General features: G+C 39.6%; 1 protein-coding gene across 3 annotated transcripts in view; it reads left to right on the forward strand.

The window, feature by feature from the left end:
- The window catches only part of cadm1b (cell adhesion molecule 1b), a 190,775-nt gene that overhangs the window by 149,705 nt on the left and 20,197 nt on the right, over positions 1-20,873 (forward strand). For all 3 annotated transcript variants that reach the window (XM_078167019.1, XM_033632038.2, XM_033632039.2), the window contains 4 exons: positions 1,917-2,054; positions 9,501-9,659; positions 12,945-13,041; positions 13,309-13,481. In XM_078167019.1, coding sequence (XP_078023145.1) covers positions 1,917-2,054; positions 9,501-9,659; positions 12,945-13,041; positions 13,309-13,481 — 567 coding nt within the window. The remainder of the gene's footprint in view (positions 1-1,916; positions 2,055-9,500; positions 9,660-12,944; positions 13,042-13,308; positions 13,482-20,873) is intronic.

Below are 20,873 nucleotides of genomic sequence, written 5' to 3' on the forward strand. Positions count from 1 at the left end.
CATTGAAGAGTCCTTGAAATGAACACCCCGCTGACTTTTTGCTTTCAAGTAACTGGAGTTCAGCAAGTTTGTTGCGATGACTAATCCATGGGGCCAGTGTGCCTTGTCCCATTCTGTGTACATTTTACTCCAGTGCAACCATAGGATGTAATCACATACTGTATACTTATGTAACTTTTGCATAAAATGTCGGGTAACACTTTTAAATAAGGGTACAAACACACACATTGCTGATGAATGACTAGCAATGCCTTAAAGGGACAGCTCACTCCATAATCGAAAATATATTTTTTTCCTCTTACCTGTGGTGCCATTTACATAGAAATAGGCTAAATAAAAAAGACATCTAACTGCTTGCCATGGTCATTTGATGAGTACAAAAGAAAATTGTGCTGTTGTTAGTTGTTATGGTGATAACATACGTCAGTGGCGCTCTAAAGTGTGTCACACTCACTAGTATGAGAACTCAGTTTTGACCTATTCTTACACCAATTTTAATTATTAAACAGCAAAATACAAGCATACACCAATCAAAGTTTCTCTCCTTTACCAAACTACAACTTTAGTTTAATTCTTGATAACACATTGTAAAACTTATTTCATTCAAACTCAAAAGAAACAAAATAAAACTCACCTAAACTGTCTTAATTAGTCTTGTTAGTCGTGTAGTTAGTCCACTGCTTTGGCAAATAAATCCTTAATTCACTGAGTTAGATGCGAAAATATCCTCATCTCTCAGCACTCCACTGAGCTAGGCCACTGCAGCTGTTGAAATGACAATGGTAAACATAAAATGGCCGCCGTTCTGACCATCCTCCTATGTTGATTTCAATGAATATTTTCTATTCTCACTTTATTTCTATGGCTATTTATCAGTCAGTTTTGGTGTTAGTTACAGAGTGTTGGAGATATCAGCGGTAGAGATGTCCGACCTCTCTCAAATATAATGAAACTAGGTGGCACTTGTCTTGTGGTGCTCAAGGCGCCAAAAAATACATTTGAAAAACTCAACAGCAATAGCTCTCCCTAGTAATCATGACCTGGTTACTCAATATCCACAGACCTTGTTGTGAGCACTTTCATATAGTAACTATTTTCTCTTTACAAAACTACGCCCACTAACCATTTCACTGTACAGAAGGAAGCATGCAAACACTGCTAACTCCCCTAGCACCACTGAGCTAGTTAACGTTATGCATGCCCTTTAACTCAAAATCCAACTACATGTTGAGTTAGTAATTTAAACGCACAGTCACTTTATTACACAGAACAGGACATTTCAAACCCGTGCATTTGATCAGTCTCTCTGAGAGCAGAACAGTACCTATTCTCAGAAAAAAAACATGAAGCCATCAAACTGGTTGTCAGGTGCAAACATCTACACGTTGTTACATGAGTCAGCTGTCCTTGTTCATGTCTTATTTACAAGCTTTGTTTCTTTCAACAACATCCAGCAGGTGCCAGTTGACAAGTCGAATGAGAGGGGGGGGAATGGACAGACATGTTGACGCTTACAGGAGGGCCACAGGCCTGCGCGTTACGTTCAATATATAGTATAAATAAGACACATGAAGTGTCTATTATTACTTTACCATCATTTCACACATGAGATAACATTTTCTTGTAAGTTATCTGAACTTGTGTCCCCTCAGGTTAAGTCATGCTGTGATGCTAATTTTCAATTTAATTGTACTTTCACTAAAAGTATGAACAGGTACAGCTCTGCTCTCAGAGGGGAGGGTATTTAACATTCATTAACTGATGGTCTGTTAAGTGTTAATTATTGGCACCAACTCAGAGAGATTTGATCAGTTCACGCATTATTTAAACATGTGTCTTGCCCTTGTTATTGAGTTTTATGTGTGTATAAATGTTGTCATGTTGGTCTTTTTCTGACCGCTGCTGCCACGGGTCAGTCCCACCAGGCAACCCAATCATCGAGAGCCGCGAGGATGTGGTCAGCGAGGGGAACGAGACGGAGCTCACCTGCACAGCCATAGGCAGCAAGCCAGCTGCCTCCATCAGATGGATGAAAGGGGAGGAAGAACTGACAGGTCAGTAGAATAACAGCCTCCCCCAGTTTGCTTCACATGCTCCAGGCCTGTCCACTTCCCTACATGTCCCGGTCTCTTGAGGCGCTTCCTGTGTGAGCAAAATGTAGTTCTCCTCTAAAACATTAATGTGTTTTACTGATGTATGTTACTGTATAGAAAGTACCACGGAAAATAATCATGTCTGGCATATCCTGCTTTCTGTCTTCTTTTTTTTTTTTACCCACGTGTAAAATCCCGTGTCCGTACGCCCTGGCTGCTTGCTCAGCTGCAGTATGTAATGATCCAGCTATGCGTTCACAACTGCAAGAGCTGCAGTCCAAGCTCATGTCATGTTTCATATAAATTTCATAAAATATTTGCCTTAGAGGCATGATTTTCAGAGATGCTTGTAAATTTAAATTACTTGAATATTTACTGTGGACATTTAGTTGCACCTCGACTGCTGATTGAATTCTATGTTCTTAAGACAACCCTAAATCTTTTCTGTTTTACTTGAAACCATCTATATATGGTAGAAATGGTTATGAACTCGCATCTGCACATTTCATCTTCATTTCAGTGCTTTCCGCCGGCTGTACGCTGTTGCAGAGAGGGGTATATAATCTTGGGAGGTGAAAAATCCTTATTACCTCTCAGTTATGATTAGGGGTCATCAATTATTCATTACATACTTATTGTACAGCAATGGGCATATTCATTTTAGTCATATCGTATTTACACAGAGTGAATATCTCTGGGCTTGTTGTCAAATTATATATGTATTAGAATGGAGAGGATTCATTTGACTTGTTGAGAGATGAAATATTTAGACAAGAGCGAATCTGAAGCTAAATGCCATCTGTGCCTCCAGTGCTCCCTACAGGAGTCGAAGTCAATTTCTGTTTATGAGTTGTCGAGTGTTGTGTAGGGGGAGGGCGAGACAACAGGATGGTTAGATCAGCGAAATGCCACTGACATGCTGAGCGGGGCTAATCCATAGTGGCAGTGGATACATAAAGAGAGCCAGAGAGTCACGTCCTCCTGTACCCCAGGAAACACAAATCACTACTCATTATAGATGTGCTAAACAATTCATTAGCTTGAGCACGCACTGAGATTAAAAGGCACACATCACACTGGTTTTAAAGAATCTCTGTGATCATGTTTGTCTTGTGTCCGTGTGCAGGCGAGACAGCCGTAATGGCAAGAAAGAAAATCTGCTGGTTGATTTAAACACACTTTCAAATTGGCCGAATTGGTTTTGCAACCATTTATCATCCTGGCAGGTAGGGGACTGATGGGCTCCGGCCTGAGAGAGACTCAACACACAAGGTGGCAAAATGCTTGTTAGCATAAATGACAGCTGCAATATTATTTAAATGTAGTTGAGCCCGGTGCTCGGCTGCTTACTGCTGCTCGAGTACAGGAGGAGATTCGTTAAAATTTTGCGTGTGATCATGTAAAACTGCATGCAGGAAGTGTTATCAGTATTTTAGAAGTTAGTAGGACTTGTATTTTAAAAAAAAAAAAATCAATTAGAAGCCATTTTTATTTGGTGCAAACACTTAAAATCTCGTGCTTTTTACACAGATTTTTTTTAAAAAATAGCTCGTCACCATTAAAGCTGCCATTGCAAATTCAGCTCTGGAAGATTTTGGATTATGGCAACAATCGTTATTCAGAAAAAAATCATTTAGGAATCTCTCAAATCAGTGACGGCTTTATTCATTTTTTTACTCTTATTTTCTGAATAGTTAGTGTGAGCATAGTTTCATTACTGACCTTGGGGACTCATATTTGTGAATAAATGTTCTAAATTCAAGGCTTGATTACTCGCCTGTTCCTGAGCTTTTGTCTGTATCCTGCACTTTTCTTCAATAATTACAATTTTCTCACATCTGAGCAATTTCCATTCAGTGAAATGGCTTTGAGATGTTGCTTAAAAATTGAAGAAAAATCGGGGCGTCGGTGGCTTAGTAGTAGAGCAGGCGCCCCATGTGCAAGGCTGTTGCCGCAGCGGCCCGGGTTCGAGTCCAGCCTGTGGCCCTTTTCTGCATGTCATCCCCTCTCTCTCCCCCTTTCACACTTAATTGTCCTGTCAATTAAAGGCAAAAAATGCCCAAAAAAAGTATCTTTAAAAAGTTGAAGAAAAATCAAGTAAGTGAATGTTAATTTTAGGATGTTTTATCATATTATAAATGCTGCTTTTGTAACACATAGATAAATCAATTTTTTAAATGTAATACTAGTACCACTTTTGAAATTAGCTACTCTTTATAAAGCATTTATAAGCTGTTATTCATGTTTGTATTAACAGTTAACAAAAAATTTACTCATGCTTTACAGTTAGGCCAATAATAATACGAACTTTATGGTTGCCAGGTTGTGGAAAATTCTCCCTCAGCATGACATACTAGCTCCTTGATAGATCAAAACTTAGGTTTATAATTGTTTATATTTAAGACACATAATTAAAATTGTCTCATGGCAACACTGTTGTCCCATTTGGACGTAGCATGCAAATCGAGTTTAGCATCTATATTATCTTAATGTCAGTGACAGTTTCAAACAGTTTGATTCTCAGTGTGTTGGCAGGCAGAAGACTCGGGTTAGAAACTGACTGAAAGAAAATGTCACCCTGAGAAGAGGCTACGCTTGATTGCGCTGGGATTGATCAGTGGTTGATGCTCACAAGAGCGTTTGATTTGACATCTCTGCTGCAACACTCAAATCTCCTCTGCATTCAGATTCAAGTCCTTCCACGACCTGTTCCGCAGTTGTTTTCCTCATCAGGGCTTGGATGACACTGATAATTGACAAGCGTTGGTTGGCCTGTACAATGATAATGGCTCCGTCTGTATGAGTCTGATCTTCAAAACATGACTCAGGACTTTCAGAAGTTTTTTGAAAACTGTTTTTCATATTCAAATTGTTTTGTAAGAAGAATTACGACCAAAAATGATTGATACTAAAAGTCAAATTAAGGACTCTTTTTCTTCATGACAGCTCTGAGGCGAGAGCAAGCAGAGCTATTTTCCTGACCTTGAAATGTGTTTTGCCCATCCCTTTGGTATTTTGTATGGTGCAGAAGTCAAACGAAAAGCACGACATCATGGGACTGTACTACCTTGTCAAGCAGACAGGGCAGTAAAAGGCAGGATGCTGCTATTTTTGGTAATGTCTCTTTGAGACTGCATAAGGGCAGCTTTTTTTTTTTTTTTTTTTTGGCACAGAATCTGCAGTGATGGTTGTGTCGTCCATCGAGGGGAATGCAGTCATGACATGTCACATGAAACCTGACTCCTCAACCATAAATTAAACTTAGAAATTCACACATGTACCTCTTGTGCCCTCACTCTCTGCAGCAAGAAAAACACACCACCAGGACAGGTCGAAGACAGTGGACTGCCTTTGTAGCTTTTTCTGGAAACTAAAAACAGTATTGGAAAACAGATTGAATGATAGTGATCACAAATAAGAAAATAAACGAGAGTCTGAAGTATTGTAAATATGAATTAATACATTTAACAATGGATTCACAAAGATACAGCTGTCAATTTATTTACACTGTGCTTCATGTCAGGAAGAATCAAAGCATCACCAGTGAAAGATTAACATTACATTCTCATAAGAAGTGCTACACAGTAATGAATACAGTAAACATACACATCAACACATCAACAGCTAGTCCAAAAGTGACTGTACAGTTACTTAAAATGTTGTTTTAGCATAATGGCTAGCTTGGTTAGCAGTGAGCTGATTATAGAAAATATAAATCCACTAAATCACAAATGAACAATTACACAACAGTTGTACTAAAAGGAGAAACTACAGATAACGTTTCGACGAGTAGATTAAAGATGCCTGCCAATAATTGCTTGGTCACAAAGCTGACAAAATGACACATGATATAAATTTGATCGTTTATCAAAATTCAATGTAATTGATGGTGATAATTATTCGGCAGATTCCTGTTGTCAAAGTAAATTATCCTGAGCAAGCTGTGATTCAAAACTGACAAAATTAGTTTCTGTTTGACAGATATTACGACTTCTATGTCATTTAAAGTGTAAAACTGATCACAGAATATCAGTTTCATTATTTTATGTGTGATACACTGTACATCTGATATACTATGATTATATATAGGCTATATACATATACATATATGTATATATATATATATATATATATATATATATATATATGTATATATATGCATACATTTCCCTTATTTATTTTCTGTAACCTGTGCCTATCCACTGACATCGGGCAAGAGATGGGGGGCACCCTGGACAGGTCGCCAGACTATCACAGGGCTAACACATAGAGACAGACAATCTTTCACACTTATATTCACACCTACAGCCAGTTTAGAGTCACCAATTAACCTAATCTGCATGTCTTTAGACTGTGGGAGGAAAACCCACGCTGACATGGGGAGGACATGCAAACTCAACATGCACAGAGTGGCTCCCCACTGAGGATCAAACCAGAAGCCCTCTTGCTGTGAGGCGACAGTGCTAACTACTGCACTGGAAATATCCATATGGACCGTTTCAAACATGTCAACCTAAACCTTGTACAGTAAATGGCTGCCTCTGTATTTACTGTTGTAATATTTCACAGTGTATGTGAATTACATCAGCTAACAGGAAGTAAACATGAAGCCAAGTGGTTGCCTAGCAATGCAGTTCATAGGGACACTGTCTATAGGGGAGACCGGCGATGGTTGTAACAAAGTGTTGGATGTAACAGCACCACTTTTACAAAAAAAAAAAAAGATTGCCTAAGAGTCACGCAATAAATTCATTCCTGACCATGCATGTGAATTTCATGTCTGCGTGAATAAGTGTGCATATTTCACAGCCTAAACACTGATTTTCAGTTATTAAAGTAACTTTTTGGATGTAGGGCTTGGCAATATATCGACATTATATGGATATTGTAATATGAGACTAGATATTGTCTTAGATTATTGGTATTGCAGTTGTCTGTTTCTGAACTTTCTGAACTTATCAGACTATCAGCTGTTCTGTTATTCGCCTTTACCCTTAGTCACTATATCCACATTACTGATAATTATCTAATATAAATCTCATTGCCTAAATATTTTGTGAAAGCACTCAAGAGTCAACTCTACAATATTGTCCCAATATTGATATTGAGGTAAAAAATATAGTGATATTTGATCACCTTGCTTAGTACTGATACTGTTGATGTTAGAATTATATAACCTGTATCACAGTGTGGTGTCTTAGGCGTGAGGCATTTCCTCTTTGCTCATTTCAAACCACCAGGCTGCTACAGCGAGTTAAACAATGGCTGACAAGGGAGGGGATGGTTGTAACACCTTTTAAAAAAGTGTTAAATCTAACCGCAATTACAGCTAAACATATTTCTTCTACCTATGTTACTCCTATTTTTAGCAAGCCAGGGCAAAAAAACAATGGGGGTGTTTGGACATGTACTAAAATCTGCATTAGATGAGATGAGGCAGGCGAAGACAGTAAAATCTGTCCCCAAAGAGTCCTCTATCAGCCATGTGACATTGAGCAGCAACTGCAAGAAATTACAAACCCTCAGAGAAACACAATCAACACAGCTGTACTGTGTGGGTGATCACAGCAGTCTGAAAGTCTTCAATGTGCAGTGTCACTTGACTGAGGTAGCACACTTTCATGTGGATTCACTCCACATGAGGTTTGCATGCAAGAATCTGATAGGTCCAGGTTAGCGAGTTAGACCTTGGCAGGAATTGGTTACCAGTGAATGTATCTGTTTCTGTCTTCACTGTTACTGTTAGAATAGAACCCCTTGTATTTGAAATCAGTTAATTAATTCTATCGTATAGTTGGAGAAGGTGGTGCTAGCTGCTTTTTGTAGCAGACAAACATAGGTATTTCGTGGAAAGATTGGAGAGCTCTCAAGCAAAAAATCAGCAAATTATACGTGCTGAGTCAAAAGATGTTACAACCATGTCCAGTCTCTCCAGTCAGTCCAGCATTTCTTCCAAACATGTTTGCTCTGCGCCGTCTTTTCCTGAGCAATTTTAGCAATGCAGCACTGCGAAGGTAGGAGACAATTATTGTGACTGTCTGAGAGGATAATGACTCATCATCACGCCCCTCCAATTCAAACTCCACTTTGGCACAGGTGCCCTCGGAAATGCCCCAAATGACCTTACAAATGTGACCTAGTGCTGTGCTTTAGTCTTTGTGATTGCACGCTGACAATAGAGCTCTTAATGCGAAATGGTGATCGTTATTTAGCAAGGAACAAGACATTGTTCTGCTGATCACCGCGCTCCACTTTAACTAAAGATGACTGGGATTAACTCATTTGCTGTGTGTCACGTTAATGCTCGCGGGGCTTTTTAGAGTGAAGTCAAATGCTTAGATGCAAGCTATAGTTGACGGCTTACAGAGGGCAAAGACCTGTATAACATTAAATTTATATTTTTAGACCTACACAACATTAGATGTTCCACATCCTGAAATGTCATTTTGGGTTTTTAAGTGTTTATAAATTAACTGTTTGCCAGTCTGTACTTTTTTACATCTGAATAATTCTGCTGCGAAATAGCAAGATAATCACAGTGTCTGAATGAAAGCCATTTATTTTTTATGCACTCCCATCACACTGTCACATTTTTTATTCCTGCTGTTATTATCATTATGCTACTTGCTCTTCTCCGTCGGTCAGTGTGCTTTTCAAACAGCCTGTTCTCTCACCGCAGTTGGCAGAGTGGTCAAATTTAATGCTCTCATGCGCATTGACCACTTACCTATCCTAGTACTTTAAATTTTATGTAGGCAGGTCTTGGGTGGGTGGGTGTGTGTTTCACGGGGTTAATATCCATCAAGAGGCCACATATGTGTGTATTGGTGATCATCAACTGTGGAACAACAGTGTTTTGCCCTCCCTGAGTCCAGCCGGGCTCCCCTGTGACAAGGCTGAAATGGAAGTGTGCTGCAGGTCAGAGTGGGGCTGTAATTATTTCCTCACTTCATTAAGTGCGAGTAAACCATCACACTCAGCACTGCAGCTAATGCGATGCCCCTGTGGCATTGTAATGCTCTCTAAATGAATGCCCCTCTGACAGCCTAGGGCCTAGTGGGCAGCAGATTACTGCAGGGTTAGCCCCAACAATGCTCAACCCTCAAGCTGCAGAGGCATTCATTATCAGGCTTATATGACCCGGCCACTCCTCGCTGCTCTCGTCAGAATCGAAGGCCCCGGGCCCGTCTGAATCCTCTAAAGTCTTGTTCCGGCGCCGCATCACTAAATCATAAATTAAATGTAAATGCCATTTGAAACTACTCCACTTTGACAGGTAATGTGCTCCTAATAGCTATGACTATTTGCTCATTATGGTCACTGCGGGTCGGCGCAGCTGCAGGATTTAAGATTTGTTTTGGAGCTCTTTAGACGTTAACTTTTTTTCCTTCTGTGGTGTTTTTCTAGGTGAGACAACAGTTGAGGAGACATATGACAGGATATTTACTGTCACCAGCCGAGTAAGATTTTCTGTCACCAAAGAGGATGATGGAGTGCCAGTGGACTGCATCATTGACCACCCAGCTGTAAAGGACCTCCTGGCTCAAAGACACTTGGAAGTGCTATGTGAGTGACCTAAAACTGTACTTTTGTCAAGCACAGAACAACACCAAGACCCCATAAACAGTGGTAGAGATTTTCTCTGGCTTGAGCTAGTTGGGGGCTTCACTGCTTAATGGTTGGGCTGTCGCATTTGTTGGCAGGTCTGCTTGCAGAAATGGCTGGTCCCCTGAAAGGTCCAGTGAATGTGCCCCCCCAAATATCTGGCTCATGTGGCTGTATTTTTTGCAATGAATGCTCACAAAACAAAACAAAAAACAGAATTACCACCTTGTTGTTGCCTCTGCACACCAAGTTTCTCTCACAGTTTACATCCATGTCTGTAAAAAAACATAGATGCTTCAAACACAGCTTCCCCCCAGCAGCAAATTTATACTATCTATACAATCAGCACAGTTTCACCAGTGCTAGTGTCACCTATTCAGTATCTGACCAAAGCTCCGTTTCCACCAAGCACTTTCGGTATCGTACCTTTGGAACCAAAAGTAACCCTTCAGACATGGTACCTAGACCCTAGCGTTCCCACCGCAAACAGTACCCTTAAATGTGGGCAGGGTTTTTGTCAAAATGTCATCATTTAATCATTTTATCCGTTCAGACATTTGTATGAAATTTTGTCAAAATCAGCATAAGAATACTTGACTGATGGCCAAAGACATGTTTTGTGAGGTCACAATGACCTTGACCTTTGACCACCAAATTCTAATCAGTTCATTGTTAAGTCCAAGTGAATATTTGTGCCAAATTTAAAGAAATTCCCTCAAGGTGTTCTTGTGATGTCGTGTTAACAAGAATGAGACAAAGTCACAGTGACCTTGACCTTTGACCATCAAAACCTAATTAGTTAATTGTTGACTCCAAGTGGATATCTTTATAAGATCTGAAGAAATTCTCTCAAGGAGTTTGTTAGATATCTCGTTTACAAGAATTGGACGGATGGGCAGACTTCCAGACTCTTGGATGGATAGACAGACGGATGGACAACCCGAAAACAAAATGCCTCCGGCTACAGCTATCACTGGCACAGAGACATAAAAACATTCATACCATTTTCACAAGAGTGGGAATTAATTATGAAAGAGGCTTTTTACTGAAGCAACAAAACTTACAATGTTTATTTTTGTTGTTTTAATAATTAATGGTGAATATTTTGGTTCAAAATAAAATGAGGCAATCATTGCTTATATTTAGGATCAACATGATTATTGCTTGCCTCTGTGCCCCAACTAACCCTCAGTGGCTGGGCCCCAGAAAGCTTTTCCCTTTTACCCCTCTTATGGGCAGCCCTGTTTGTTGATATCACTACTGTAGACACTTCTTATGATTCAAAAGTACAACCTATTAACAATAACAATTCCAGCTTTTTGAAGTAAAAAAAAAAATAGATATTAAGACAACAGTCAACTTTAATAAAAAAAAAAAAAAGCTGACCAAAAATGATAAATAAATCGCTAGAAAACTTCACAGATAACATTTCCAGAAGGAAGCAATACTGACAGGGTTCTTTGACAGTCACTAGAAGCCTATTTATGCTGCTTGGATGAGCTGAAATTTACCTCAGAGTCTGTTTTATTTCTTTCTGGAATTGACTGAACTGACCTTTCAACTCTGAGGAGACCAATATAAGGTAGTATTGAAAAGAGAAGGTGTTTTTTGCACATAATATGTGTATTGTTTAAAGGATATACCTGTTTTAAATGAATGTGCTAACAAGAATCTATGTAATTATGGGTACATTGCAAAAAAGAATACTTTAATATGAAGTTCCGTCATAGCCTTAGATATATATATGTTATATTTTAACAAATGACCGTATATAATGATGGACAATGTGTCTCCACTTCTTCCTGTAGTAGAAAAATGAGGGCAAAATATCGCAGATACAGCTGCTCCCATCTTGTGCTGATGATGTCATTTGGAGCCAGAGTCTGCACAGTAGTGATGTCCGCCAGCATCAATTTACACCCACTATGAGTAGCATTTATTGCAAGCACGCCAATTGACAGATGTTAATCATGACATCAAACCTCTTTGTAGAGCATCAGATAATTAATTAAAATCAAACTTTTAAGAAAAGCGAACACTTGAACAGACAACAGCGTGATAAGAACTACCTCAAATGACAAAAACCATCTTTGGAAAATTTATTTGACGTGTTCTTTTAGTTTTTAGTTTGGTCCATGTCCCATTTGCTAACATGGAGAGGGCGGCTTTATGCCCTATACTGCAGCCAGCCACCAGGGGGTGAATAAGACATTTTGGCTTCGCTTTTGGGGAGATGTCATGTCATCCATCTTTATTATACACTCTATGATTTTAACTTGTCTTGTTGTCCATGAATGCAGCTTTTGTGACTCATGGGTCGTGCTAACTTTGCACTCAGCAACTCTTTTGTAGAGATTTCGGGAAAAGAAGACAATGTCTGTGATTTATATGAATCATTTTAAATGCTTGTAGACATCGAAATAGCCATCTCGAATGACCATTATGGCTACCCGTTTAGGAATCGACATCCTTTCTACAATGGAGGTGTCAAGTGCAAAGTCAGTATGATCAATAGAGTTACAATGGCCTCATTAATGAGAAATATGCCAAGATGAAATAAGCTGGAATTTTTCCTTTAAAGAGTAACTCCCCACTAGATTGTGAAAGACGAAAAACACTGTCTTTCTGGCCTTTATGGGTTGAAAGGTATCAGTATCTAAAACATCATGAGTAAAAGCAGCATTAGTCCAGGTGCAGTTACTCTGTGGGATGCTTACTGTCTGGCTGTTATCTATGGATCATGCAGTCTTGCTGTTCTATTCTCTCAGCCCACTGGAGCCTTCGCCCATGGGATACAGTCACCACAAGAGATAACAAATTTCTTCTCGGGTGTCAATTGATGTTTAGGTGTTCTTTAAATGGTGCATTGATTGAAGAGGTAATACAGGCTGCCTTACACTGTTAAACATCAAAGAAAGGTTAAGGTACCCTTTTGTAGTCTGTGTAGAATATTAATTTCTTTTCAGGTAGACTACTGTTTTGTCTGACCTTTCAAGGAAAAAGAGAAAGCTTGACTGAAACTGCTTGACATTTTGGTAATCTTTGGCTGGAATTGATAAGGCGGAAAAAATCTTTTTGCTGTAAGGTACTGTAGACTTACTGGATGTCTACCGAGCACATTATAGGATAATCATTTCATCCTCTCTGTTTCTTTTTTGGCTGTTAACTTTTGCTTTGGCTGTAGGTGTGAGGGAAAGACAGTTTTGTTATAAATTATGACATTAATTATTTATCTTTTCTTTTCAGATAAACCAGAGGTGAAGATCGTGGTGACATATCCTGATGGTTTAACCAGAGAGGGTGACAATCTAGATCTGACATGTATCGCCGAAGGAAAACCACAGTGAGTGTTCACACAGATGGATGCACTGCAACACTTTCATACTTTCCACTGTCTATCCCTTTTCTGCCAGTCCGAGCACCCCCTTAACCTTCACGTTTCATTGTACCATTTAAATGTTACCAGTTGTTTGCATGCTGTATAAAGCACATCATTAGACATGGCCTGCCAATGGCCCTCCTCAGACAATCTCAGATTTGACCTTTATTTCAGATTTCTAGTGTGGATAGACAGCGCCTGAGTGATGTGTGTGGTATTTATGCTCTCCAGTCCCCATCAGATCAACTGGCTGAGAGTAGATGAGGATGTGCCCCCTCATGCTGTGGTCACTGGCTCTGATCTGTACATTGAGAACCTCAACAAGTCCTACAACGGCACCTATCGCTGCGTGGCGTCTAATGCTGTGGGAGAGGCCTACGACGACTACATCCTCTATGTATATGGTTGGTATTAAGCTTGCTTGCGCTTGATGTTTAAATGCCATCATCACTCTTTCACAGCAGGACTCAGTCTGTAGTGCTGATATATATATATATATATATATATATATATATATATATATATATATATTTTTAAGACATACAATAGCGTTGGCAGTTGGGGGATTGTATTGGAACTATAAGGATTTACTACAGGGTTTGTGCAACAAACAGAATCATATTTCAAACATATATGGATGTAAGCCACTATTGAGAGAAACAGGGAGCTTAAAAGCACAGAAGGTGGTTGCAGTTGACAAATCCACAGAGCTCAGAATTTATGTTGAAGATTTTAGCTGCTGCTCCATTATTAATGCATGACGAGTCTGAACCATACATAGTAGAAAGTCATGGATAAAGTGGCTGTTGACTCTGAAATGGCATATTAGAAACCAGGGAAGTGAGATTTTATATAGATAGATAAACAGATGGAAACTGTTAAACAACACAGCCTATATTGTCATATACTGTATGGTCATCATACCCTGTATAAAGTAATAATGGATGCAGCCACCAGGACATCACCCTTTGGTATGTGGACTCCTGTTTTTAAGTGACCATATATTTCAAGAGGTTGGAGCTCTGGAGGAGCTCCAGGTGATAGACAGCCACATAGTAGTCACACACTTTTTCATGCCTTTTTAATGCATAACTTTAAGCCTTAATAAAATCTAAAATGGTAAGTTATATAAAAACGAAAACAGCCTCTTAGCAGTCACACACTTTTTCATGCCTTTTTAATGTATTACTTTACGCCTTAATAAAAGTCTAATTAGTTAGACCCCCCCCCCCCCCCCCCCATACCCTTGTTATGAATGGGGAAACTAGCTATAGAGATTAACAGCATTTTTTTGTACCAGGGTGTAAACACGTTTATTACCACCATAAAGTTGGGCATTTTAACTGGGGGGCTCCACAGGGATTGGCTCGCTTTTAGAGCCAGCCTCTAGTGGCCATTCAAGGAACTGCAGTTTTTGCCATTTCCACGCTTCATCAAATTTTCAGCCCTGGAGGTTGTCGCATCAGGTACCCCATGCATCAGAGGATGTTGGTTTTTGTTATGTCTGGACAACAGGCTAGCTGTTCCCTGTTTCAAGTCTCTTTGCTAAGCTAAGCCGTCTGCCTGCTGGCTGAAGCCAGGTCGCTGCCATCTTGCGCTGATGACATCATTTGAGGCCAGTGTCTGTGCAGTAGCGATCTCCACGGCACCAAGTTTCCCACCCATACACCCGTCCGACCAATTGCGAGCCCACTGATTGGCTCACACAGTTGTCAATCATGTTGTAAAATCCTCATTTTATAACATTTAATGACAAAATAAAATAGAAGAACAAATGCTTGAACACACAACAATGTGATAAAAACTCCCTTAAATGACAGAAATCATCTTTGGGAAAAATTAATTTGACGTGTACTTTGAGTTTTTAGTTTGGCTTATGTCTCAGAGGGTGGGCTTTATGACCTATACTGCAGCCAGCCACCAGGGGAAGATCAATATGTTTTGGCTTCACTTTTTGGGTGCTGTCATGTTGTTCAAGTTTATATACAGTCTACAGCTGCAGCTATATATTTAGCATATCAACATGGGTGTGGTGCCAATCTTCTTATCTAACTCTTGGCCAGAGAGCCCAAAATCTCAAACTATTCCTTAATAACATAAAAAAAACAGTATTGGTCATGACTTTTAGGTCTCATATCAGAAATTTAACTTCATATTTCTACCATAAAGATGAGTTCTGGTTCTGTTGACTTATATTGAAGTGGGTGGAATTCCAATGTGTGCTGCAGCCAACCAGTAAAGGGCAATAAAGGGACCATCTCTCCCGGGACTTGACTTTAAATGCAGCGGACAGTTTATTCCCCTCAGTCTGAGCCCAGAATGCAGCGACCAGTATGAATTTCTCCTCACTGAAGCTTCTTCATCTTTTTATCTTTGCATGACTGTCAGTCATTACTTGTGCTGAGCATCAGAACTCAATACCTTTAAGGTATCGACTGAAATAAAAATGCCAAGTGTTATTGAAACTTCTCCAGTCAAACTATACCTGCATTTGATCCTTTTTGTACTCACAGTTAAAAAATACTATTTGTATGGTTTTGCTTGCAGCTAGTCACTGCAAGTGTTCCTCAATTTAATGGCACATGTGAGTGGCCCGCTATCACAGCAGCTACAACCCAAACACTCTGTGGTGTTGCGTGTGTATTTGAGGGAGTTGGCAGGTCAGCATGTAATTTTTTAAACAAAACCAAGACTTAATAATGACACACTAATGGCAATGTTTTTCATGTTTGTTTTCAATAGATCAAAATCCTCAATAAAACAATTAATAGAACACAAAACAAAGCCAAAAATACAAAATAACAAAACAATGCCAGTGAATTCACTTGACTGGGATCACACATAATCTGAAATATTTGAAACTTTTTTTGCAAACAACTCAACTGTTTCAAGGTGCACCAGGCATCTTTGCACTTGGATCCCCAAGGGAGAGCAGCAGGAGGTACCTGTTTGAAGTTCTGAAATCATTTAGAAATCGTGACGTCAGTGAAGTACACACTCCTCGGACCTTAATTCCCTATTTTTGGTGGCTGGCAGGGGCGATGAGAATGAGGGGAAAATAAATTTGCAGCAGGTGCAGGCATTGTTGGTGAGTTTAGCTTTCTCTCCTTGGAGCACTTGCTCCCTGCTGTTCAGAAGAGCGTTTTGTATTTCGCTCCCAAGTTTCAATTTGTGTCTGCCTGTGTGCCAAGAACATTGTCTGCCAGTGACCATACCCAAAACCAGGAAGGGTAAATCTGCTGTATAGACTGTCAAGCAATATGTACAAAAAAATAATTTCTATGTTACAATGCATGAGTTTTTCCTCAGAAATCTTAACCTAGTGCTGGATAAGTTTTGGTTGCTTGTGAGGCTTTATGTTGGCTGAATGTCAGTGTGAATACTACTTCTGATGTAAGGACGAGTTTAGGGTTTGGTTGCTCTTCAAATGACCTGACTAAAATGTTTAAATCTTGGAGTCTGATGGTCAAATTTACAGTGTATTAACTGAGGTTGAGAACTTAAAGGGGCTCTATGCTAAATTCAGAGCAACATGGAGATGGCTGAGCATCTAGCAGCTAACAATGCTAATTCCATAAATAGTGCTAAACATTAGCAGCAGTGCTTACAGAGCTAATGGGGGGAACCAGAGGATGGGCATGATGCTTTCATGATGCTGCTGTCCCAGCATCAGTGTTAACCATCGTATGAGTAAAGTACTAACTAACGTCCATGCACTTACGCAACAAAGAACAGAGAAGCTCAGATTATAACACGCATAGAGGTAGCATGACTTCATTCTCTACTCAGGACGCAATTACTCTACTCCATCTTTCCATAGCAAGTAATGGTTTGCTGCTGCTATATTAATGCTCTGAATGTCGCATAAAGTCCACCACCACTCAAAACATTTTACTTTTTGTTTCTGCTTTTGGATGTTTGAGTTTAACTGTAGATGTTTGACACTAGACGGCTGTCTTCACATTCATCTGCTGAAGAGAGAAAGTCTCTCTCCACTCACCTAAAATCTCAGTTCTAGACATGTTTATGCAAGTATGACTTTGTAACATCACAACTAGTTTTGAAGCAAGTCATGGTCTACATCAGTGGTTCCCAACTGGTCCAGCTATGGGGTCCAGTTATCTCCTTAGTCATTACTTCAAGGTCCACACTGGTTAATACTCCTACTTGCATTTGGCCATGTCGCCAAGCTCGTTTGCTGTCCTGTTAAGTAGCTGTCCATAAGTCACTCACTCTACAGCAGGAAACAGCAAATAAACACTCTGTGCCAAAAATTTACTGTACTTTAAAATAAAGTATGTTTAAAACAAACTTCACGGGTCACTTGTGGTCCATTCAGAATGGACCCCTGACCCAGCAGTTAGAAACCACTTGTCTACATGTAGCAAGTAAATTAAACAAGATGTGATGGACTTTAGAGTCAGGAAGGAGGCATCTTGGTCCAGGGGTTTAACTTCTAAAATGAACAATATTTGAATGTTCATAGAATCTGTTTTTTCAGTGATAAAGTGTAGATGTAATTTAATGAAAGTAATAATTATTCACTTTGAAAGCAGAGTATTTTTATATGTTACATCTCTGGAGGGGATCTTCAGGATATGATAAATGAGTGCATCTCAGCATTACCCTTACACTCTGCATTACTACTGCACATTACACACCCCAAAACATTTCCTGATGTTTTAACAGAAACGTTTTTTTTATTTGTAATGATTGTCATTTTTATTATTATTATTATCAGTAGCATTTTTAAAATTATTATTGTTTATTTATTTATCTATTTATTTTCCTTTTAGGCCGGGATGCACTGGGATACAGGGGGGATGAGGGATTGGGTTGGAAAACGTATGTATTTGTTCTATGAAAAATCAAAAAACATGTTTTCTATTGTCTTACCTCTACCTTATTATCAAAAAAAGGTTAAAAAAGATAATCTGGGAACAAAATATTAATATATGATTATTATAACTATTAGGGCGGCACGGTGGAGTGGTGGTTAGCACTGTCGCCTCACAGCAAGAGGGTTGCCGGTTCGATCCCGGGTGGGGGAGCCCTTCTGTGCGGAGTTTGCATGTTCTCCCCGTGTCAGCGTGGGTTCTCTCCGGGCACTCCGGCTTCCTCCCGCAGTCCAAAGACATGCAGATTAGGGACTAGGACTAGGTTAATTGATAACTCTAAATTGTCTGTCTGAATGTGAGCATGAATGGTTGTTTGTCTCTATGTGTCAGCCCTGTGATAGTCTGGCAACCTGTCCAGGGTGTACCCTGCCTCTCGCCCAATGTCAGCTGGGATAGGCTCCCCTGCGACCCTCAAGAGGATGAAGCGGTTAGAATATGAATGAATGAATGAATTATAACTATTACTATATTTCTTTTTGTCTATATTTTGCAAGTCATCCCATCTGTGGGGATGGATTTACCAGTAGCTTTATGTTTTGTCTTCACTGTCTGGTCCCATGCCCATAACTGTCGACACTAAACTTTTTTTGTTGATAGTTTCAGCCAGGTGTGAGGACTCATGCTGTTTAGAGAACAATGAAAACAACTGAATTTTATTGAAGTGAAATAGTCACTTCTGTCTGTGCACCTTTCAAACGTTGTCACAGTAGAGAGAGAGCCAGAACAGCTCTGTCTTTGTTTGAAACATCTAAACCCCAGTGGGTTATGCTATGGTGCGAAAGCATGCCATTATATCTGAGTCACCACACATTAATGCAGATTGTTAGATTTGGCCACTTTTAAGCCAACACTCATGTTTCAGCCTAGCATGTGCCCACAGCAGCAGCACTGAGTCGAGGTGCAGAGTGTTATGCTAAAAGCAAAGCTGTTGTTGAAAATCGGCTCATTGTGGATATTGTGAGAGAGCCGATTGCAGGTTTCAGAATGGCGATATTGTTTTGATTATTCCTCAGTCTACTTGTTTAGGTTGTGTTGACAGCCATGAACTGTGTGTCAAAAACCAGCAATGTAACATTTTTTTTTTTTCTGTCTAGTTGGCAAGTTACTGGCGGTTACTTAAATATGTGCATTTGTGGAAAAAAATGCATTTGTAATGGTTTTAATGTCAACACCATTTCACCAATTGTAGGGCAAGCAGTGAATAGGATTTTAATGGAGGGACAAGGTCTCGGGCAGAGGTGTCAAAAAAGCTGTCACAGTCAGGGGATATTTAAGAGGGAAAATGGGGAGTGTTGTGGGTGCAGGACTAATGTGGGTTTTTTATAACTTAAGAGACACCTGGACTGAATTTCTACACCTTGAAAATTGAATGGTTTGTTGGAAAAGTGTTGTTGGTGTTTTGAAATTGCAGTGAGAATAACCATGTGGGGTTTTAGGAATGTCTTATCTTTTTGGCTTTAAACAGAGTAAAACCTCACTCATCCAAATCTCTCAGGTACAAAACATTCAGAGGAGAATGGGTAGTCCAATTTTTCATTGCTGAAAATTTTCAATTGCAGGAACAAAAATAACACGCAGTTAATGGAACATACAGATCTTCACATACTCACATGTCTGACGCTCATGTGTTTATTTCAAGGGCTGACATGTGCAACTTTGTCACTGTGACATAGGTTTCCTGTGACTCTCACAACTCTGCCGCCCCATGGTTATTCATCATCGTGCTCTGCCAGGCAGATGATGACATCTGCTTGTTCCCAATGGGCCCATAATGATCACTCCCAAACAAAAGGACAGCATATGCCGGCAAATAGCTCACTCAAGGCAGACTTATTCAAGCTATCACGACTAAATTCCTAATTGTTGTGTAAAGATTGCTTTGAAATGGAGATTTGCCGTGCTTCCGCTCAGATTGTGTCTCAAAAATGAAACGTTATGTTCATTTCGAACACAGATCTTTAAAGTTATAATATACTATTCTAATATTTTGCACCGAAGTGCCTATAGGCGGTTAAGAGCTCATGAATGATGTCTACTGCTGTTATATTCATGTATCATTTGCTTCATGCTGCACCCCTAACACGTGCATGAATGAATGAAAAGCAATGGGAGGCAAATGTTCTCTGGTCCAGAATACGAAAACCATCCTTTCTACCTGCAGTATATTTGCTATCAGCATTTGTGCCTTTGGCTATGATGTCTTCAATTAGTAACTTCCTATTCACATATTTTACCAATTTCCATTAAACACCGTTTCTCTGGTGTACTAGCATTGGAAGCTCAATGACTCCAGCTCGCTATAATGAGACACAGGAGATTGGTAAAAGGTGCTCATAACCGCGTATAATTATGTCTGCGACTCCCACTCCTCTTTTCTGGAGGATTTAATGCCACACAAAATCATGTTGTGGTCCATGTGAGGGTTTGTTGCCCCAGACTAATCATGCTTGCTACAGTGGTTTAATTAGTGTGTGTTTTTGCAGCATAGATTGGTCCTAGCATGGGTAACTGGTGTTATTTTTGTTGAACTTCGCAGCAGCAATGCATGACTTCAAACCGTCCGCTACTGTCCCACCCACTATCTTCACATTTTCCTTAACAAAATTACCATTTTCTTGTTTTATCTGGTATTTTTACTGTTTTGTTTTGTAATTTATGAGCTCTTGCTCCTGTTAAAGCCATCACACTCCTGTCAAAAACAGCCTTTTGTCTAACCAACTGCATGCAACAAATAGCTTTATTTTAATGAGTTGTTTTGTTCTTGATAAATATTTACTTGTGAGTATTATTGATAGAGCTGAGCTGAATTGTCCATCAATTCTCTTTCATCCTGCTGCCACCCTCTACGGCTGCTAGTCCTTTGGGCTCTTCCTATTTCAAAAAGACTAATGACCTTTC

Source organism: Epinephelus lanceolatus, chromosome 4, assembly GCF_041903045.1.
Source record: "Epinephelus lanceolatus isolate andai-2023 chromosome 4, ASM4190304v1, whole genome shotgun sequence".
Lineage (NCBI taxonomy): Eukaryota > Metazoa > Chordata > Actinopteri > Perciformes > Serranidae > Epinephelus > Epinephelus lanceolatus.